Here is a 15,690-nt window from a genome sequence, read left to right as displayed (position 1 = left end):
AGAAGAGAAGGATTTATAACGATGAGTGAGAGAGTAGAAGAAGAGAAGGATTTATAACGATGAGAGAGAGAGAGAGAGTAGAAGAAGAGAAGGATTTATAACGATGAGAGAGAGAGAGAGTAGAAGAAGAGAAGGATTTATAACGATGAGAGAGAGAGAGAGAGTAGAAGAAGAGAAGGATTTATAACGATCAGTAAAGAACACTGAAGCTGACTTAGTGAGTTTCTTTCTCAGGGTTTACAACGTGGAAACTGGGAAGCTGAAGAAGTGTGTGAAGGGCTCGAGCAGTGATGAAGGAGCTCTGCTGAAGGTGAGGATCTGCTGTCAGCTAACGCAGTGATTTTCAACAGCTGTGCCACAGCACACTGGTGTGCTGTGGCACAGCTGACGATCTCTCACAGCACACCGGTGTGCTGTGAGAGATCGTCAGCTGTGCCGCGGGAAAATGTCCAATTTCACTCCAATAAAATATTATTTAGTTGTTGCAAATACTTTGTTGCCATTGTTGAGCTTGTGAGCTGCAATATAGTGTCTGGCTAAGTAATGCATGCTCTTCCATGCCAGTGGGGGGCAGTAGGTAGCGCAGTAATGACGTGTTCATGTAAGACAGTAGAATGAAATGATGAGCGGGAGAGGTGACGAGACGAACAGCGATGGAGAAATATTTGAAAAGGAAAAATGCAGACTCTGAACTGGGCCCTGGACAACATAACCCAGATGAAAAGCCTATAAGGATCAACACATTGAGAGACTTGTCATTAAATTGTCATCATGTATCCGGCCCTCGGTACAACGGCCCGCCAGGAAATATATGTTTATCATAACCGGCCCGCCACACCACAGAGCTCCGGGACGAGAAGTGGTGATGTGAGCTGACTTTATGTGCGACATAACGAAGCATCTCACTGCTCTAAACCTGCAGCTTCAGGGACGTCTGTCTGTGATCACAGACGTGTGATGCAGTGAAAGTCCACCGCTGTGTTCCTGACAGCATGTTGCTGATAAACGGGGCGCACTCGGCACAGAGTTCACTCTGCGATTTGCCGACTTTGCAGCTCAGACATTTAAATCTGAACTGCTCAGCGATCTGTTTGCAGTTGAGGTGTAAAGAGCACCTGTGGAGCTGATAGAGCTCCAGTGTGATGACACTCAAGGCAAAGTGTGACTCTGAGGACGCTGCACAGTTTACAAGCTTCACCCTGAAACGATGCCTTAACTCCGCCTCCATGCTGCTCAAACGCTCTGCATGTTTGGGAGCACATACCTGTGTGAGCAGCTGTTCTCTGTGATGAAGATGAACACAAACCCACACAGGAGTCTCACTGATGCACCTTCACTCCATCTTGAGGGTTTCCACAGAACCTAACTCCAGATATTAATGAACTGGCAGCCAAGAAAAGATGCCAAACATCTGGCTCTGGTAGGCTACGTATGCATAAAATAATGCAGCCTACCTCAACATGTATTCTTCTTGCACTTTGTCCAATATCCCTTCTATCCTGTTTATTACATGGTGACTCTATTTGGCCCTCAACGTAGTCTCAATTTCTTGTTGTGTCCCTCTCTGGGATTGAGTTCCACACCCCTGCATATCTGCTGTATTATGCTAAAAGATGTCATTTTGTAACGTTTTTGGTTGTTTGTGTGCTGCGGGATCTTTTTAATGTAAAAAATGTGCCGCGGCTCAGAAAAGGTTGAAAAACACTGACTTAATGGATCCATCTCCAGCAGACTCCCAGCAGGAGTTTGTGTCTCTGCTGTTGGTAGGACTACAACTACCCATTAGCATCTGCACATGTCTGTCAACTATCTTGACAATCAATGAATTGACGTGAGCAGGAAGCGGATGATGACGACTTATTCTGCGATGTGATTGGCTCGCACTTTGTGTCGTCGGCAGGTTCAGGTGGATCCGTCCGGGTCGTTCTTCGCCACCAGCTGCTCCGATAAAAACATCAACATCTTTGACTACGAGTCGGGAGAGTGTGTCGCCACCCTGTTCGGACACTCTGGTGAGTAAATCCAGTTGTTTGGTTTGTTAAGTCTCTACACACAGTGTGTCGTCGTGTTCGCTGATGGGTTGTAGTGAACTGAGAGTGCGATGGTGTTTGTTTCCTCAGAGATCGTCACCTGTATGAGGTTCAGTCAGGACTGCAGACACCTGATCACTGTGTCTGGAGACAGGTAGCACTATGATTACCTCTCTTCTGACCTGTACTTTGGTAGGAGACGCTTTATTTCTTTAATAACGATGAACTATGTCGTTGTTGTGTAGTTGTGTGTTTGTGTGGAGGCTGGACTCTCAGATGACCAGCACCATGAGGAAGAGGCGGGGCCTCAAACTGTCCGCCGCACCTGAAACCTGCAGAAACAAACGGCAAAACATCAGGTGCGTGAGACGCTGAGGACCTGGAGGAGTGAAGTGGGCCGATGTGAGTCTTCAGCTGTTCAGTCTTGTGTTGTTGTTGTTTCAGGAGGGACACCTTCATCACTGGAGCCTCCTCTCAGCTGCCTCAGATGGAGGAAGAGGAGGAGGAAGAGGCCGACCTCGGGACTCCAGCCAGACTGGGCTCTGCTCAGGGTGAGGATGAGGTCTGGGGAAGTCTTCCTGACCTCCAGAGACGCTATGCCGTACCTGGATGTGCAGACTCCTTCCTGTTCCTCCGTAGCAGCGGACTAATAACTGTAGTTTGTCCTGTGCTCAGAGCGTGATGTGTTTATTAGAGAGCAGCTGGTGCTTGAATCACCACGTTGTTGTTGTTGTTGTTTCAGACGCTCCGCTGCTTCAGACCAACGGGAAGCTGCCCATGTGGTTCAGAAGGCTGGTAAATAGAGTTTACTGCTGAAGTCTCTGTCTCTGCTCAGGTTACAGATCATCGGTGTGCACATTGTGTGTTTGTGTGTTCAGCAGGGTGAAGGCGGAGCCTCCTCTAACGTCCAATCGGCCGCTGAGCCTCGTCAGGTGAGGAGCCGGTGGGCGGAGCAGCTGAACCCTCTCACCATCTGCTCCAACTCGTCCCCAAGTCCCACCAGGAGTCAGGAGGAGGAGGAGGAGCCTATAGAGGAGGAGGAGGAGGAGGAGGAGGAGGAGGAGGGCGACTTCCATCCTCAGAGTCTAGAGAGTCTGCTGGGAGGAGAGAAAGAAGAGGAAGATAATGGAGAGGAGGAGGAGGAGAAGGAGGTGAGCTCACTGATCATCTGATTACAAGCTGATTGATTGAATATATAGAAAGTATTTTTAGGGAGTTGAACCTCTGAACCTCTGACCCTCTGAACCTCTGACCCTCTGACCCTCTGACCCTCTGAACCTCTGAACCTCTGAACCTCTGGAGGTTTTGGGACCTTTTCTGCTCCCGTCACATTTTAATATAACCTTGCTTATTACTGTAATATTAAAGTCCTGCTCCTCTATGGAAACTATCTGTCCACCAGTGGTGGGCCGTCAGGGCCTGCAAGGCCTTCTCTGCTGGTCTAAACAGAATCACAAAGTTATATCTATTTTATAATTTAATAATTGTTCTTAAATACACTACATGTATTATAATTTATAAACATATTTTTCCCATTAACTTATTTTCTCATTGCACAGCTCCTGTCTTCCTCAGTTGCTCTGCTTCCAGTGCAGCTTGTTTTAAGTAGAGCTTTTATCCAATCAGATCTCACCTCTGTGTCTCTAGGTAAGAACAGAGGCAGAGGCCTGCAGACTCACAAGTGAATCCATGTGCAGTTTAAGTGAATGGGGACGATATTGTTGATTGTCATAGTGTTCAACCAATCAGATCTTTAGTTTGACATGTTGGGCGTATTCTTTGACGTGTCAGAGCTGCTAGCTGGCCTGTAGCTACGTCATCATTACGTGCCGCTCAGCAGGAGCAGCTCTGCAGTGAGGTGCAGAGTGTGCTGTGATTGGTCAGTGGGCGAGCACGTGACTATCGTGAAACGAAACTTAACAGCAGAGCTTAGTTGGAGGAGTAAGAGTTAAAATTGAAAGATATGGAACAAATTATGACATTGTGCTTGGTGTAGATTATTATTATTTTACTAGTTTTGTTTTTTTAACACTCAATGGCTGAAGGAGGAGAAACGGATTTGTGAGTTGGGATTTAAAAGGATTAAACTCTTAGTCAACAAAGAAAGGAGGATGGAGTTTGTCTTTAAGTGAACTGGTGTGTTTTTACATCTAGTATCTGAATGGCCCTCCAGTGTGCAGCAGGATGCGTGTTGCTGCAGCTCTGCTGGATGGATTTGTTGCTCTGTTGTCATATGAACATATGTGACTGGTTCTTGTGAGTTTGTTCTTGTCATTGTGTTATATAGATTTGGACTTTATGCATTGTCCGTTAATGACGAAACATCCCGTCATGTGCGAAGTTATTGTTTGTTAAGCTAGTTAGCGTAGCCTCCCAGAACACATGCGGGGCCTCAGCTGTCTTTGGTTCTTTTTGTTCCAGGGTCAGAGGTCACAGCCCGTTGTCTCCTACGTGAGCACAGAAAACATTATGTTTCCCACAATTTAAGCTTCTGCATTTTCCAAATGCACGAGTATTATTCAAACGTATTGTTGGGTTCGTAAGCCTCGTACCGAACGCTTTAACATGAATGCGTGTGTTATTACTGTAGCTGTGGCTCATAGTGAGGTTATTAGGAGATGGCTCAGCTGCAGGACAGCACTGATATACAGCACTGATATACACACACACACACACACACACACACACACACACACACACACACACACACACACACACACACCTATTCATCCAACATGCTCCATGTGTCCACAAGTGTTTCCAGAGATTGAAAATAAAATGAGTCTCTACGTGTTATAAATATTAAACTATTCACATGTTTCAGCCTCTCCTCTCTCTCCTCTCTCCTCTCCTCTCTCCTCTCTCCTCTCCTCTCTCTCCTCTCTCTCTCTCTCCTCTCCTTTCCTCTCTCCTCTCCTTTCCTCTCTCCTCTCCTCTCCTTTCTCCTCCTCTCTCCTCTCTCCTTTCCTCTCCCCTCTCTCCTCTCCTTTCCTCTCTCCTCTCTTCTCTCCTCTCTCTCCTCTCTCCTTTCCTCTCTCTCCTCTCCTTTCCTCTCCTCTCCTTTCCTCTCTCCTCTCCTCCTCTCCTCTGTTTCCGTTTCCGGTTGTGTGTGAGTGGTGGACGTGAGAGTGTCGCGGAGGTTTGATTGTATTTTCACTGCTTTGGGATTTGTTCCTCTGCTCTTCTGTCTCTGCACGTGATCAGGTGAGATACTGAGCAGTGTATTTATCGGTAGAACGTGTGATTAGTGGTGTTTGGTGTTGTTCGGGAGGATGGCGTCCTCCGAGACGCCACGCCCGTCAATCCGGCAGGGAGTCCGGGTAGTTCCACCGGATAGCAGCGTGTCAGTAGAGGAGGTGCTGCTGGCTGTCGGAGAGCAGGTGGGACATGACAAACTCTCCTTTGCATCTCGGATGAATAAAGCTGTGGTTGTGTTCGTGGCGAGCGAAGCTTATGTCCACAACCTGATAGAGAGCGGCGTGTTGATCAGGGACAGCTTCGTGCAGGTCTCTCCGCTCTCAGTGCCCTCTACGCGGATCACCGTGTCCGGTGTTCCGCCGTTTATACCGAACGAGCTGTTAGAAAATGAGCTGCGCAGGTTTGGAAAGTTTGCCAGCGGATTTAAAACAGTCAGTTTGGGGTGTAAGGATCCCAAACTGAAGCACGTGCTGTCTCTTAGGCGGCAGGTCTTCATGTTCCTGGAGTCACCTACACAAACACTGGAGGTGTCCTTCAGGGTTAAACACGGGGAGGGTTCATACATGGTGTACGCTAGCTCGGGACAGATCAAATGCTTTGAGTGTGGAGATGTAGGACACAAACGCTTCGCGTGTCCGCACAAGCAGCAGAGAAGCGCGGAGGCGGAGCCTCCGGCCGCGGAGGCTCCCGCCGGTGCGGTCGGCGGAGCTTCTTCGTCTTCTGATGATAACAATAATGTTGATAAGGAGGATCAGGGCCAGTCTTACAACCAGCAGGTTTCTGTGGTGGCGCAGAACCTCACTACATCTGGAACCGAAGCACCACCACAGTCGGTAGAAGTGTGTGAAGAGGCAGCTACAGGTTCTGCAGGTGGAGATCTCATCATACCCTTAGATGAAGGACAGAGTGTAGGGTCTGTGTCCAACAGCCAGCTGTCTTGTGAGGGAGAGGACATGGAGTATGAGAGTGAATCAGATGTTGCATCTAATTCTGAAACGTGCATTAAAGGCACTGATCTGTATTCACTAGAGGAAATAAACTCGTTTTTGGATGTAACTTACAATAGATCTGCAAAAGTGAGTGATTATTTCCCTGACATTGAGAAGTTCATACGATCTGTTGGCGTGGCGCAGAGAAAGGTGGGTTTGGACCTTCTAGATGGAAAAAAGCGCTTCCGCCTAAAGAAACACATCACAACCTTGAGGAAAGTAAGGAAAAGTGGAAGAGTTCAAAAAACTAAGACAGTTTAACATGATCATGTGTCACACGGGGTTTTCCACTTTCCACTGCTTACTTCTTATCTTGTCTTACCTCCTTCCATCCTCTGACCTTTCTATGCAGAGCTTCAATTTAGGGTCTTTAAACATCAATGGTGGGCGGGACGGGCATGAAAGAGCATTAATACAGGAGGTTGTAAATCAAAAAAGGTTGGACATCCTCTTTTTGCAAGAAACTCACACCATTCCATCAGATGAAGTAGACTGGGGTTTATGGTGGGAGGGCTCATGCACCCTGAGCCACGGCACCAATCTTAGTGCCGGGGTAGCCGTGCTGTTTAGAACAGCAGCTAATGCAACCGTCCTGTCTGTCACTGAGGTGGTGGAGGGTCGTTTGCTGATGGTGAGGGCAGAGATAGAGAGCTCGCTTTACTGCTTCGTGAACATATATGCACCGAATCAGGGGTCAGAAAGAGCACGCTTCTTTACTATGCTGCAAAACGAACTGCAGAGCTGCCATCAGGAGCAACTGATCATCGGAGGGGATTTTAACTGTACTCTAGACTTCACCATAGACCGGAATAGTGAGGAACCACACCCGCAGTCAGCTCAGAGTCTCCACAACGTCATCACACACTTAGATCTGTTGGACACGTGGAGAATAAAACACCCACTAAACAGACAGTACACATGGGTTAGAGTCAGCAACGACAGGATTAGTGCAGCCAGGCTGGACAGAATTTACATCTCTCGCAGTCTCAGTTCCAGACTGAAGAACAGCACAATCAGTCCAGTTGGGTTCTCTGATCACCACCTCGTCAGTTTAGGCTTGATAACCTCACCAGGTGAAAGGGTTAGCTCCTACTGGCATTTTAATAATAAACTTCTACAGGACAGCACTTTTTGTCAGAGCTTTGGGGTTCTTTGGCAGCAGTGGAAAACTGAAAAAGTTCATTTCAGTTCTCTGAAACAGTGGTGGGAGGTCGGAAAAGCACAGATCCGTGTGTTCTGCCAGCAGTACACCTCAAACGCCACCGCTATAATCAAGTCTGCTGTTAAAGACCTTGAAGCCAACATAAAGATCATTGAGGAGGGCTTCCAGAGAGACCCAGATCCCGGTGTGGGCCAACTGCTGAAGGAGAGGAGGTTGGAGTTGAGCTCCTTCCTGCAAGAGAGAGTGAAAGGAGCTCTGGTCAGGTCCCGTTTCCTCACGTTGAAGGACATGGATGCCCCAAGCTCGTTTTTCTTCAACCTGGAGAGATCGGTGGCGCAGAGGAAGCGGATGACCTGTCTGAAGCTCCCAGGAGGCAGGATAACCACTGACCAGAGGGAGATGAGGACCCATGCCGTGGGCTTCTACGCTGCTCTTTTTGGGGAAGAGCAATCCTGTACGGAGAGCAGTAGGGAGCTCCTGGAGGGTCTTCCCCAGCTCAGTCCAGCAGAGAGGGATATGCTGGACGGAGAGCTGACGCTGGAGGAGCTGACGGTTGCAGTGAACCAGATGGCTTCAGGAAAGACTCCGGGAATCGACGGTCTCTCCTCGGATTTCTTTAAGAAATTCTGGAACATTATCGGTTCTGACTTACACTCTGTTTTGATGGAATGTTTTAAAACAGGATCACTTCCTGTTTCATGCCAGCGGGCAGTACTCTCTCTGCTGCCCAAGAAGGGCGACTTGGCCCTTCTTAAGAACTGGAGACCAGTGGCCCTGCTTTGCACAGACTATAAGGTGCTTTCCAGAGCCTTATCTAACAGACTAAGAGACTACCTGGAAGTGGTTGTAAATAGCGACCAAACGTACTGTATCCCAGATAGAACAGTTATGGACAATATCTTTCTCATCCGTGATGTGCTTGATGTATGTAAATTCCACGATGTAGATGTTGGTATTGTCTCACTAGACCAGGAGAAGGCTTTCGACAGGGTGGGTCACGCATATCTGTTTTCTGCACTCAGGGCTTTTGGGCTTGGTGATGGGTTCTTGGCTTGGGTGGGTTTGCTGTACAGGGGTGCTGAATGTATGGTAAAAATGGGAGCTGGCCTGAGTCGACCGATCCCTGTACAGCGAGGGATAAGGCAGGGTTGTCCTATCTCAGGACAACTATACAGCCTCGCTTTTGAGCCTCTGTTGTGCAGGCTGAGAAGTCGGCTCAGTGGTCTGTCACTGCCTGGGTCCTCCAGTCTTTGTAGTCCCCTCGCTGTGTCTGCATATGCTGATGATGTAAACATCTTCATTAGGGACCAGGGAGATGTTCTATGTCTGCAGGATGTTTTGTCTCTTTATGAGAGGGCTTCATCTGCACGGGTGAACTGGGAAAAATCTGAAGCTTTATTGGTGGGACAGTGGAGACATCAGACGGTGCCTCATCTGCCTGGAGGTCTTCAGTGGGGAAAAGAAGGTCTAAAAGTGCTGGGTGTGTTTTTGGGCTCTGAGGTTTTTGAGAAAAAGAACTGGGAGGGAGTTAAGGAGAAGGTGTGTGCTCGGTTCTCTAGGTGGAGATGGTTACTACCCCAGTTGTCATATAGGGGAAGAGTTCTGGTTGCTAATAACTTGGTTGCCTCGACTCTGTGGCACAGACTCATCGCTCTGACGCCACCTGGAGGCCTCATAGCAGAGATACAGAGGTCTGTCGTGGACTTCTTCTGGTCCGGCCGGCACTGGGTTCGTGCAGCAGCTCTCTATCTGCCTGTGGCAGGGGGGGGGCAGGGTCTCATCGATATCCAGTCCAGGATCGCCTCTTTCAGACTCCGGACTGCACAGAAGCTGCTCTATGGCTGTGGCCCCAGCTGGATGGACACGGCTCGACTGCTGCTGAGGAGAGCTGGGCGGTTGGGATATGATAAGCAGCTCTTTCTCCTACAACCTGAGGAAGTGGACTTGGCCGGGCTGACGCCGTTCTACGGCTCTGTTCTGCAGGCGTGGCAGATTTTTAACATTTCACGTAAAGCTGATGAGACTCCGGGTGTGTGGCTGCTGGAGGAACCTTTGTTCTTCAACAGCTTCATTAGAACACAAACGCTGCAGTCTGCCAGCCTGAGAACGCGTCTGAGAGAAGCCGGCTGCACTAAACTGGGACATTTGGTGAAGATGTCATTAACAGCAGCATCTATGGTCACCTTCAGACAGAACACTAACATCACGTCTGTCAGGTTGACCAATAGAATAGTGGAGGAGGTCTGTGCCGCCCTGCCACAACGCCTGAGAGCAGTTGCAGGAAACTGTACTCTGTCTGACCAATGGGATGAAGAGAGTGAGTACACCCCCCCCACTCTGCTCATTGCCCCAGCGGTGGGGGACTGGCAGGGGGGAGGAAACAAGCTGCTGACGTTCACAACCCCTCACCTGGACAAGTTTCAGGCAGCAGAGAAAAAAGCTATCTATGAAATCTGTGTAATGGTTGTGAACCTCCGCTCTCTGGCAGGGTTGACAGAGTCGAGGTGGACCGAGTTCTTTGGCCCAGGTTCTTCCCCGAGAGGCAGCTGGAGGTGCATGTACAAGCTGCCCGTTGAAACGGACAGCAGACCTCCAGTGGAGGGTTGTACATGGAGCTATAGCCACCAACAGATACCGGGCACACCTGGATCCACAAATTGGGGAGGAGTGTTATTTCTGCGGTCAGACTGAGACCCTGGAACACTTGTTTGTTCAGTGTCCTCGGCTCTCAGCACTCTTTGAACGGTTAAAAAGATGGTTTCAGGGTCTTGGACAGGTGTTTTCTTTCATGTTGTTCATCTTCGGTCCAGAATACTGCTCAAAACAGAAGGCTGTCCACACAATGGTGAACTTTTTATCTGGTTCTGCCAAGTTGGCCATCTGGTTGACACGGAAGAATCGGGCTCGGGGTGCCGGTAGTGAAGATCCGGTGAAAGTTACGGAGGGACTGTTGAAAGCCTGACTCAGGGTGGAACACACCTACTACCAGACAGTGGACGATTTACAGGCCTTCAGGGACAGATGGACTACTGGGAGCATTTTATGCTCAGTGGGTGCTGGTGGAGAGCTGGTGGTGAACTTCTGAACATATTGATCATTGAAATTGATTGTTTATTTGTTCTTTGGTGCTTTATTTTTGGTTATTTGTTTTATTTGATTGATTTTCTGATTATTAAGTGATGATTTAGTGTTTCTGTTTTTCACTGCAATAGTGAAATAAAGGGACTTTAAAAACCAAAAACCAAACCTCTCTCCTCTCCTCTTTCTCCTCTCTCCTTTCCTCTCTCCTCTCTCCTCTCTCCTCTCTCCTCTCTCCTCTCCTCTGGCTGATAAACGGTGACGTTTAGGAGATTGTTTAAAGGAAACATGCTTTTCAATCCCGCCGGTGGCGTCTGGGGTTCAGAGAGTTAAACTAAACGATGATGAAGGTCTTATTAAAGTACACATCTTTCATTTAACAACAATAATCTAGAAGCATCAACACCTGTGTGAGCAGGTACCTGATTGTGTCTGTGTGTGATGTTCAGGTGCTCCAGAATCCAGGTGACAACAGCAGCGGCTACATCCTCTACCCCACCACCGCCTCCTCCAACAGGTGAGGTTCCTGTTCACCTGCAGACGCTCACAGTCACATGAACTTAACACCCGTCTGTTCTCAGGGAGTTCGACGTGGAGGCTGTGACCGACCCTCGCCGCTCCCTCGCACAGCTGAGTCCAGACTCCGCCTCCTCCGAGGGCTCAGCGGGAAGCGTGGAGCAGCAGCAGGAAGCGGGTCAGAGAGCCGGAGAACAAATCATGATTTTATTATTAATGGTGATTATTATTGACACTAGTTTCTCTCCTCAGACACCGACTCCCTCAGTCAGGGCAGCTCTGTGAGCAGTTTGGTTCTGGAGGACGACGAGGACGGGAACTCTCTGAAGAACCACTTTGATACTTTGAGCTCCAGTCTGAGCGACGGTACCGAACCCTCTTCATCATCTTCTTCATCGGTCCACTCACACGTATGCTGATGTGTTTTTGTGAACTTTGACCTTTTCAGAGAAGTTTGACACCGACCTGAAGTCTCTGCAGCCTCCGGAGGAGAAGCACTACCTGAACCCTCGACTCAGCATCTCCACCCGCTTCCTGTCCCGGTTCCAGGACCGCATCAGGTGAGTGTACCCACAATCCTCTGGGACTCTTGAGGGACAGGTGTGACCATCGTCATGGTGATAACGAGACTTTTTCTGCTGTGTTTTCAGGTCGTGGCCGAGCCGAGCACCGCCCCCTGTCTCAATCCAGACCAGAATCTCAGAGGAGAGCAACGTCAGCAACGTCAGCAACACATCGGTACTAAACTGAAATACACCTGAGCGACACTAAACACAGCTGAAACACACCTGAGCGACATGAAACACAGCTGAAACACACCTGAGCGACACTAAACGCACCTGAAACACACCTGAGCGACACTAAACGCACCTGAAACACACCTGAGAGACACTAAACGCACCTGAGCGACACTAAACGCACCTGAAACACACCTGAGCGACACTAAACGCACCTGAGCGACACTAAACGCACCTGAAACACACCTGAGCGACACTAAACACAGCTGAAACACACCTGAGCGACACTAAACACAGCTGAAATACACCTGAGCGACACTAAACGCACCTGAAACACACCTGAGCGACACTAAACACAGCTGAAATACACCTGAGCGACACTAAACGCACCTGAAACACACCTGAGCGACACTAAACACAGCTGAAATACACCTGAGCGACACTAAACACAGCTGAAATACACCTGAGCGACACTAAACACAGCTGAAATACACCTGAGCGACACTAAACACAGCTGAAATACACCTGAGCGACACTAAACACAGCTGAAACACACCTGAGCGACACTAAACACAGCTGAAACACACCTGAGCGACACTAAACGCACCTGAGCGACACTAAACGCACCTGAAACACACCTGAGCGACACGAAACACACCTGAAACACACCTGAGCGACACTAAACGCACCTGAGCGACACTAAACGCACCTGAAACACACCTGAGCGACACGAAACGCAGCTGAAACACACCTGAGCGACACGAAACGCACCTGAAACGCAGCTGAAACACACCTGAGCGACACAAAACGCACCTGAAACACACCTGAGCGACACTAAACGCAGCTGAAACACACCTGAGCGACACGAAACGCAGCTGAAACACACCTGAGCGACACGAAACGCAGCTGAAACACACCTGAGCGACACGAAACGCAGCTGAAACACACCTGAGCGACACTAAGCACACCTGAGCGACACTAAACGCACCTGAGCGACACGCAGCTGAAACACATGTACCTGATCACCTGCACTTTTACATTTTTCACCTTGACAGTTAGTGAATAGTTTCATGCAGGATTTGTTTGTTTTCAGGTGAGCTCTGAGTTGAGCAGTGATGTCGTCTCAACTGAGTCGAAAGAAAACAGTGGTGGTGAGTCATCACTTTTGTTTTCCGTAATTTAAAACTGTAAACGGGAAGTGTGCGTGTTGAAAGCGTCTATATCAGGTTTTATAGAAAGAACAGAAGCTCCAGGACGCTGCCCTGAGGGACGCCACATGTTGTTGAAGACAGGTGTGTGTGTGTGATCACAGTGAGATGCAGCCAGTCAATCATTCGTCGTAGAGCTTCCTGCATGATTTCCCATCAGCCCCTTCGCCGCCCAACACGCCGCCGCCGACACACTGTGGTGGTTGTCCAATGCAGAGAACCGCTGCGAGGTGTGTGTGTGTGTGTGTGTGTGTGTGTGTGTGTGTGTGTGTGTGTGTGTGTGTGTGTGTGTGTGTGTGTGTGTGTGTGTGTGTGTGTGTGTGTGTGTGTGTGTGTGTGTGTGTGTGTGTGTGTGTGTGTGTGTGTGTGTGTGTGTTCTCTTTCTGCTGTAAAACTCACGAGGTTGGAGGTCAAACTGTTTCTCGTGGGTTAAGGTTAACTAAAGGGTCTCCACCTGTTCACCTTTACCTTCTATATTCTACATTTAATCCATTTTCACTCTCTGACCTTCTTCTCCTTCAACCTCATCAGATGTCACCTCCAGGACTCTGGCGGCCCACAACAGCTGCGTGGTGACAGCGGTCCAGCAGGCGGCGCCTCGACTCGGATACCTGGGAACCACCGCCAGCTCCAGGGCCAAACTGAGCCAGGACCCCCCCACCACAGCCCAGGAAGAGGAGGAGGAGGAGAAGAAGGAGAACCTCTCCTCCTCAGGCCTCCAGCCTCCTGCCCCCCTGCTGCCTGCTGGTCTGGACCTCCACAGCACCAAACCTGACCCCCATCAGGACCAGACCAGCAGGTAACATCCTGGTCCCACTGGAAAGAGGATAAAGTTGCTATAGTTTTAAAATGAGGTCAAAATATTTGTAGAATAAGTTGTATTTTTATAAATAACTAACTTCATTTGAATGTGTCTCTCGTCAGTGTCACTCTGTCGTCTCTGGTGTTGGCCACGCCCACCAGGGTGATGTCACAGGGCGGAGTCAGGAGGTTCAGCAGCGTTGAGGAGACTCTGACGACGGATCAGAACCTCACCCTAACACCCGCCTCCTCCGTCACCCTCACAGCCACGCCCACTGCCTGTGACATCATCACCTCTGACATCATCAGCTGCTCTGCCTCCAGGCAGGAAGAAGAGGGCTCAGGAGGACCCGAGACCAGAATCCGGACTGATCCAGGTAACAACATTATGATGATTATTTTTAAATATTTAAACTATTGTCTAATAATGTTTATTAAATGAGTTTCTGATTGTCTTTTTGTATCAGACCCGTCTGTGGCAGCTGATTTGTTGTCCTCTGACCCGCCCACCTCCTCCTCCTCTCCTCTGTCAGAGAAGCCCCGCCCCCCTCAGACAGGTAACTTCCTGTCAAAACATTCATAGACTGATATCTCAACATCGTTCTAGATGGTCGTTCCTGCTCCTCAGAGGATGTACCCTGTACATGTGTTCAGGATCATCGTTTGTTTCTCTTGTTGCAGGTCCAGGTGGTGACGAAGATGACGATGAAGATGATGAAGAGTCGGTCAGTCTTCAGCAGTGTCAGCAGGTCGCCAACGAGCTGAGACAGACGGCGAGACGAGCCGTCCACCTGTACCGACAGGTGAACTTCCTGTGTGTCGTTTCAGTCTGAATCATGGCTAAGCCCCGCCCCCCTCCGCTGCTGCCCTGTCAGAGCTACGTTATCGTGGAGACCACACTCACTAACTGACATCACTGAATTATCTCATTTTATGTAAAAAGAGTGAAAAGTGAACAAACTCATCAGTACCTTCAGTAGCTAGCTTAGCATAGACGTGCTAACCTGCTACTTAATGCTGAGCTAACGTTCTCTGCTACGCTACGCTAACGCTAGCTCTACTTATTGTTACACAATGTTCCACTAAACCAGGAACTAAAGATGCTGTGATTGGTCAGTCTGTGTTCGAGGGGCGGGTCTTAGAGAAGGGTCAATTTAGACTCAAGAAAAAAAGTTGCGGGAAAGATGTCGTAATGTTTTGAAAAGTGATTTCAAGAAAAAAGTCTAAATATTTGAGGAAAATATTAAGTAACATTTAGAGAAAAAGTTTAAATATTTTGAGAAGCTGGTAAAATAAACTTTAATAATTCTCTCTAGAGTCACAGCAGAATATTTACAACAATAACTTAGAAAAACTAAAATATATAGCAATAACTAGTTATATTTATATAATTTATAAGATTATTAAAAGTCAAATTAAAGCTGCTGAGTACTCATGAACAGTATCAAGTATTCATAGTTTTATATATTGAGGGTTTTTTTCTCATTTCTTTCTCTCTGCCTTTTTTAAATGTATAACAAATGTATAATAAATGTCCTCCAGGTCGGCGGGTCCGATCGGTGTCTCCAGATGTCGTCCGTCCTTCAGGGTGCGTTTGCTGTCGTTCACTCTGAGCTGCAGGCGGTGCTGCTGCGGGGGGGCGGAGTCTCCTCCGCTCGGCTGGAGGACGACGGGACGACGTCTCTGCTGGAGAAATACTCTGAGCTGCTGGTCCAGATGACCCAGAACAAGCTGAACCGGGTCTGATACTGAACCGGGTCTGATCCTGTATGGAGGCTCAGAGAGGCCAAAAGTCACTTTACCGGTCGGCTGAGTGACTCAGCTGGTTTTTATCAGTATTCTTAAAGCACCTTATGTTTGTTTTTAACTTGTTTTAAATCCCGATCACTGTTTGTACATAAACTGTTTTATATGTTTCTTGATAAATCTTCAATTTGTCTCAGTTTATTTGTTTTATTTCAGCTTTAGAGA

The 15,690-nt window shown here is 48.5% G+C and overlaps 1 protein-coding gene across 1 annotated transcript; it reads left to right on the top strand.

The window, feature by feature from the left end:
* Window positions 1-234: 234 nt before the first annotated feature.
* On the top strand, window positions 235-15,657 carry LOC142932544 (WD repeat-containing protein 62-like; the record flags this gene model as incomplete). The annotated part of the gene is made up of 19 exons (XM_076076442.1): window positions 235-310; window positions 1,901-2,012; window positions 2,121-2,184; window positions 2,276-2,389; window positions 2,475-2,581; window positions 2,773-2,825; window positions 2,909-3,181; window positions 10,907-10,974; window positions 11,039-11,151; window positions 11,226-11,339; window positions 11,422-11,533; window positions 11,624-11,711; window positions 12,804-12,861; window positions 13,023-13,148; window positions 13,450-13,717; window positions 13,843-14,096; window positions 14,187-14,276; window positions 14,401-14,522; window positions 15,262-15,657. Coding segments are annotated over 19 exons (2,416 nt in total), but the record flags the coding sequence as incomplete, so codon positions are not given.
* Window positions 15,658-15,690: the final 33 nt, after the last annotated feature.

Source organism: Anarhichas minor, unplaced genomic scaffold, assembly GCF_050575085.1.
Source record: "Anarhichas minor isolate MPS153535 unplaced genomic scaffold, ASM5057508v1 ptg000057l, whole genome shotgun sequence".
Lineage (NCBI taxonomy): Eukaryota > Metazoa > Chordata > Actinopteri > Perciformes > Anarhichadidae > Anarhichas > Anarhichas minor.
Note: the sequence above shows the minus strand (reverse complement) of the source record. Positions and strands in the feature narration are given on the sequence as shown.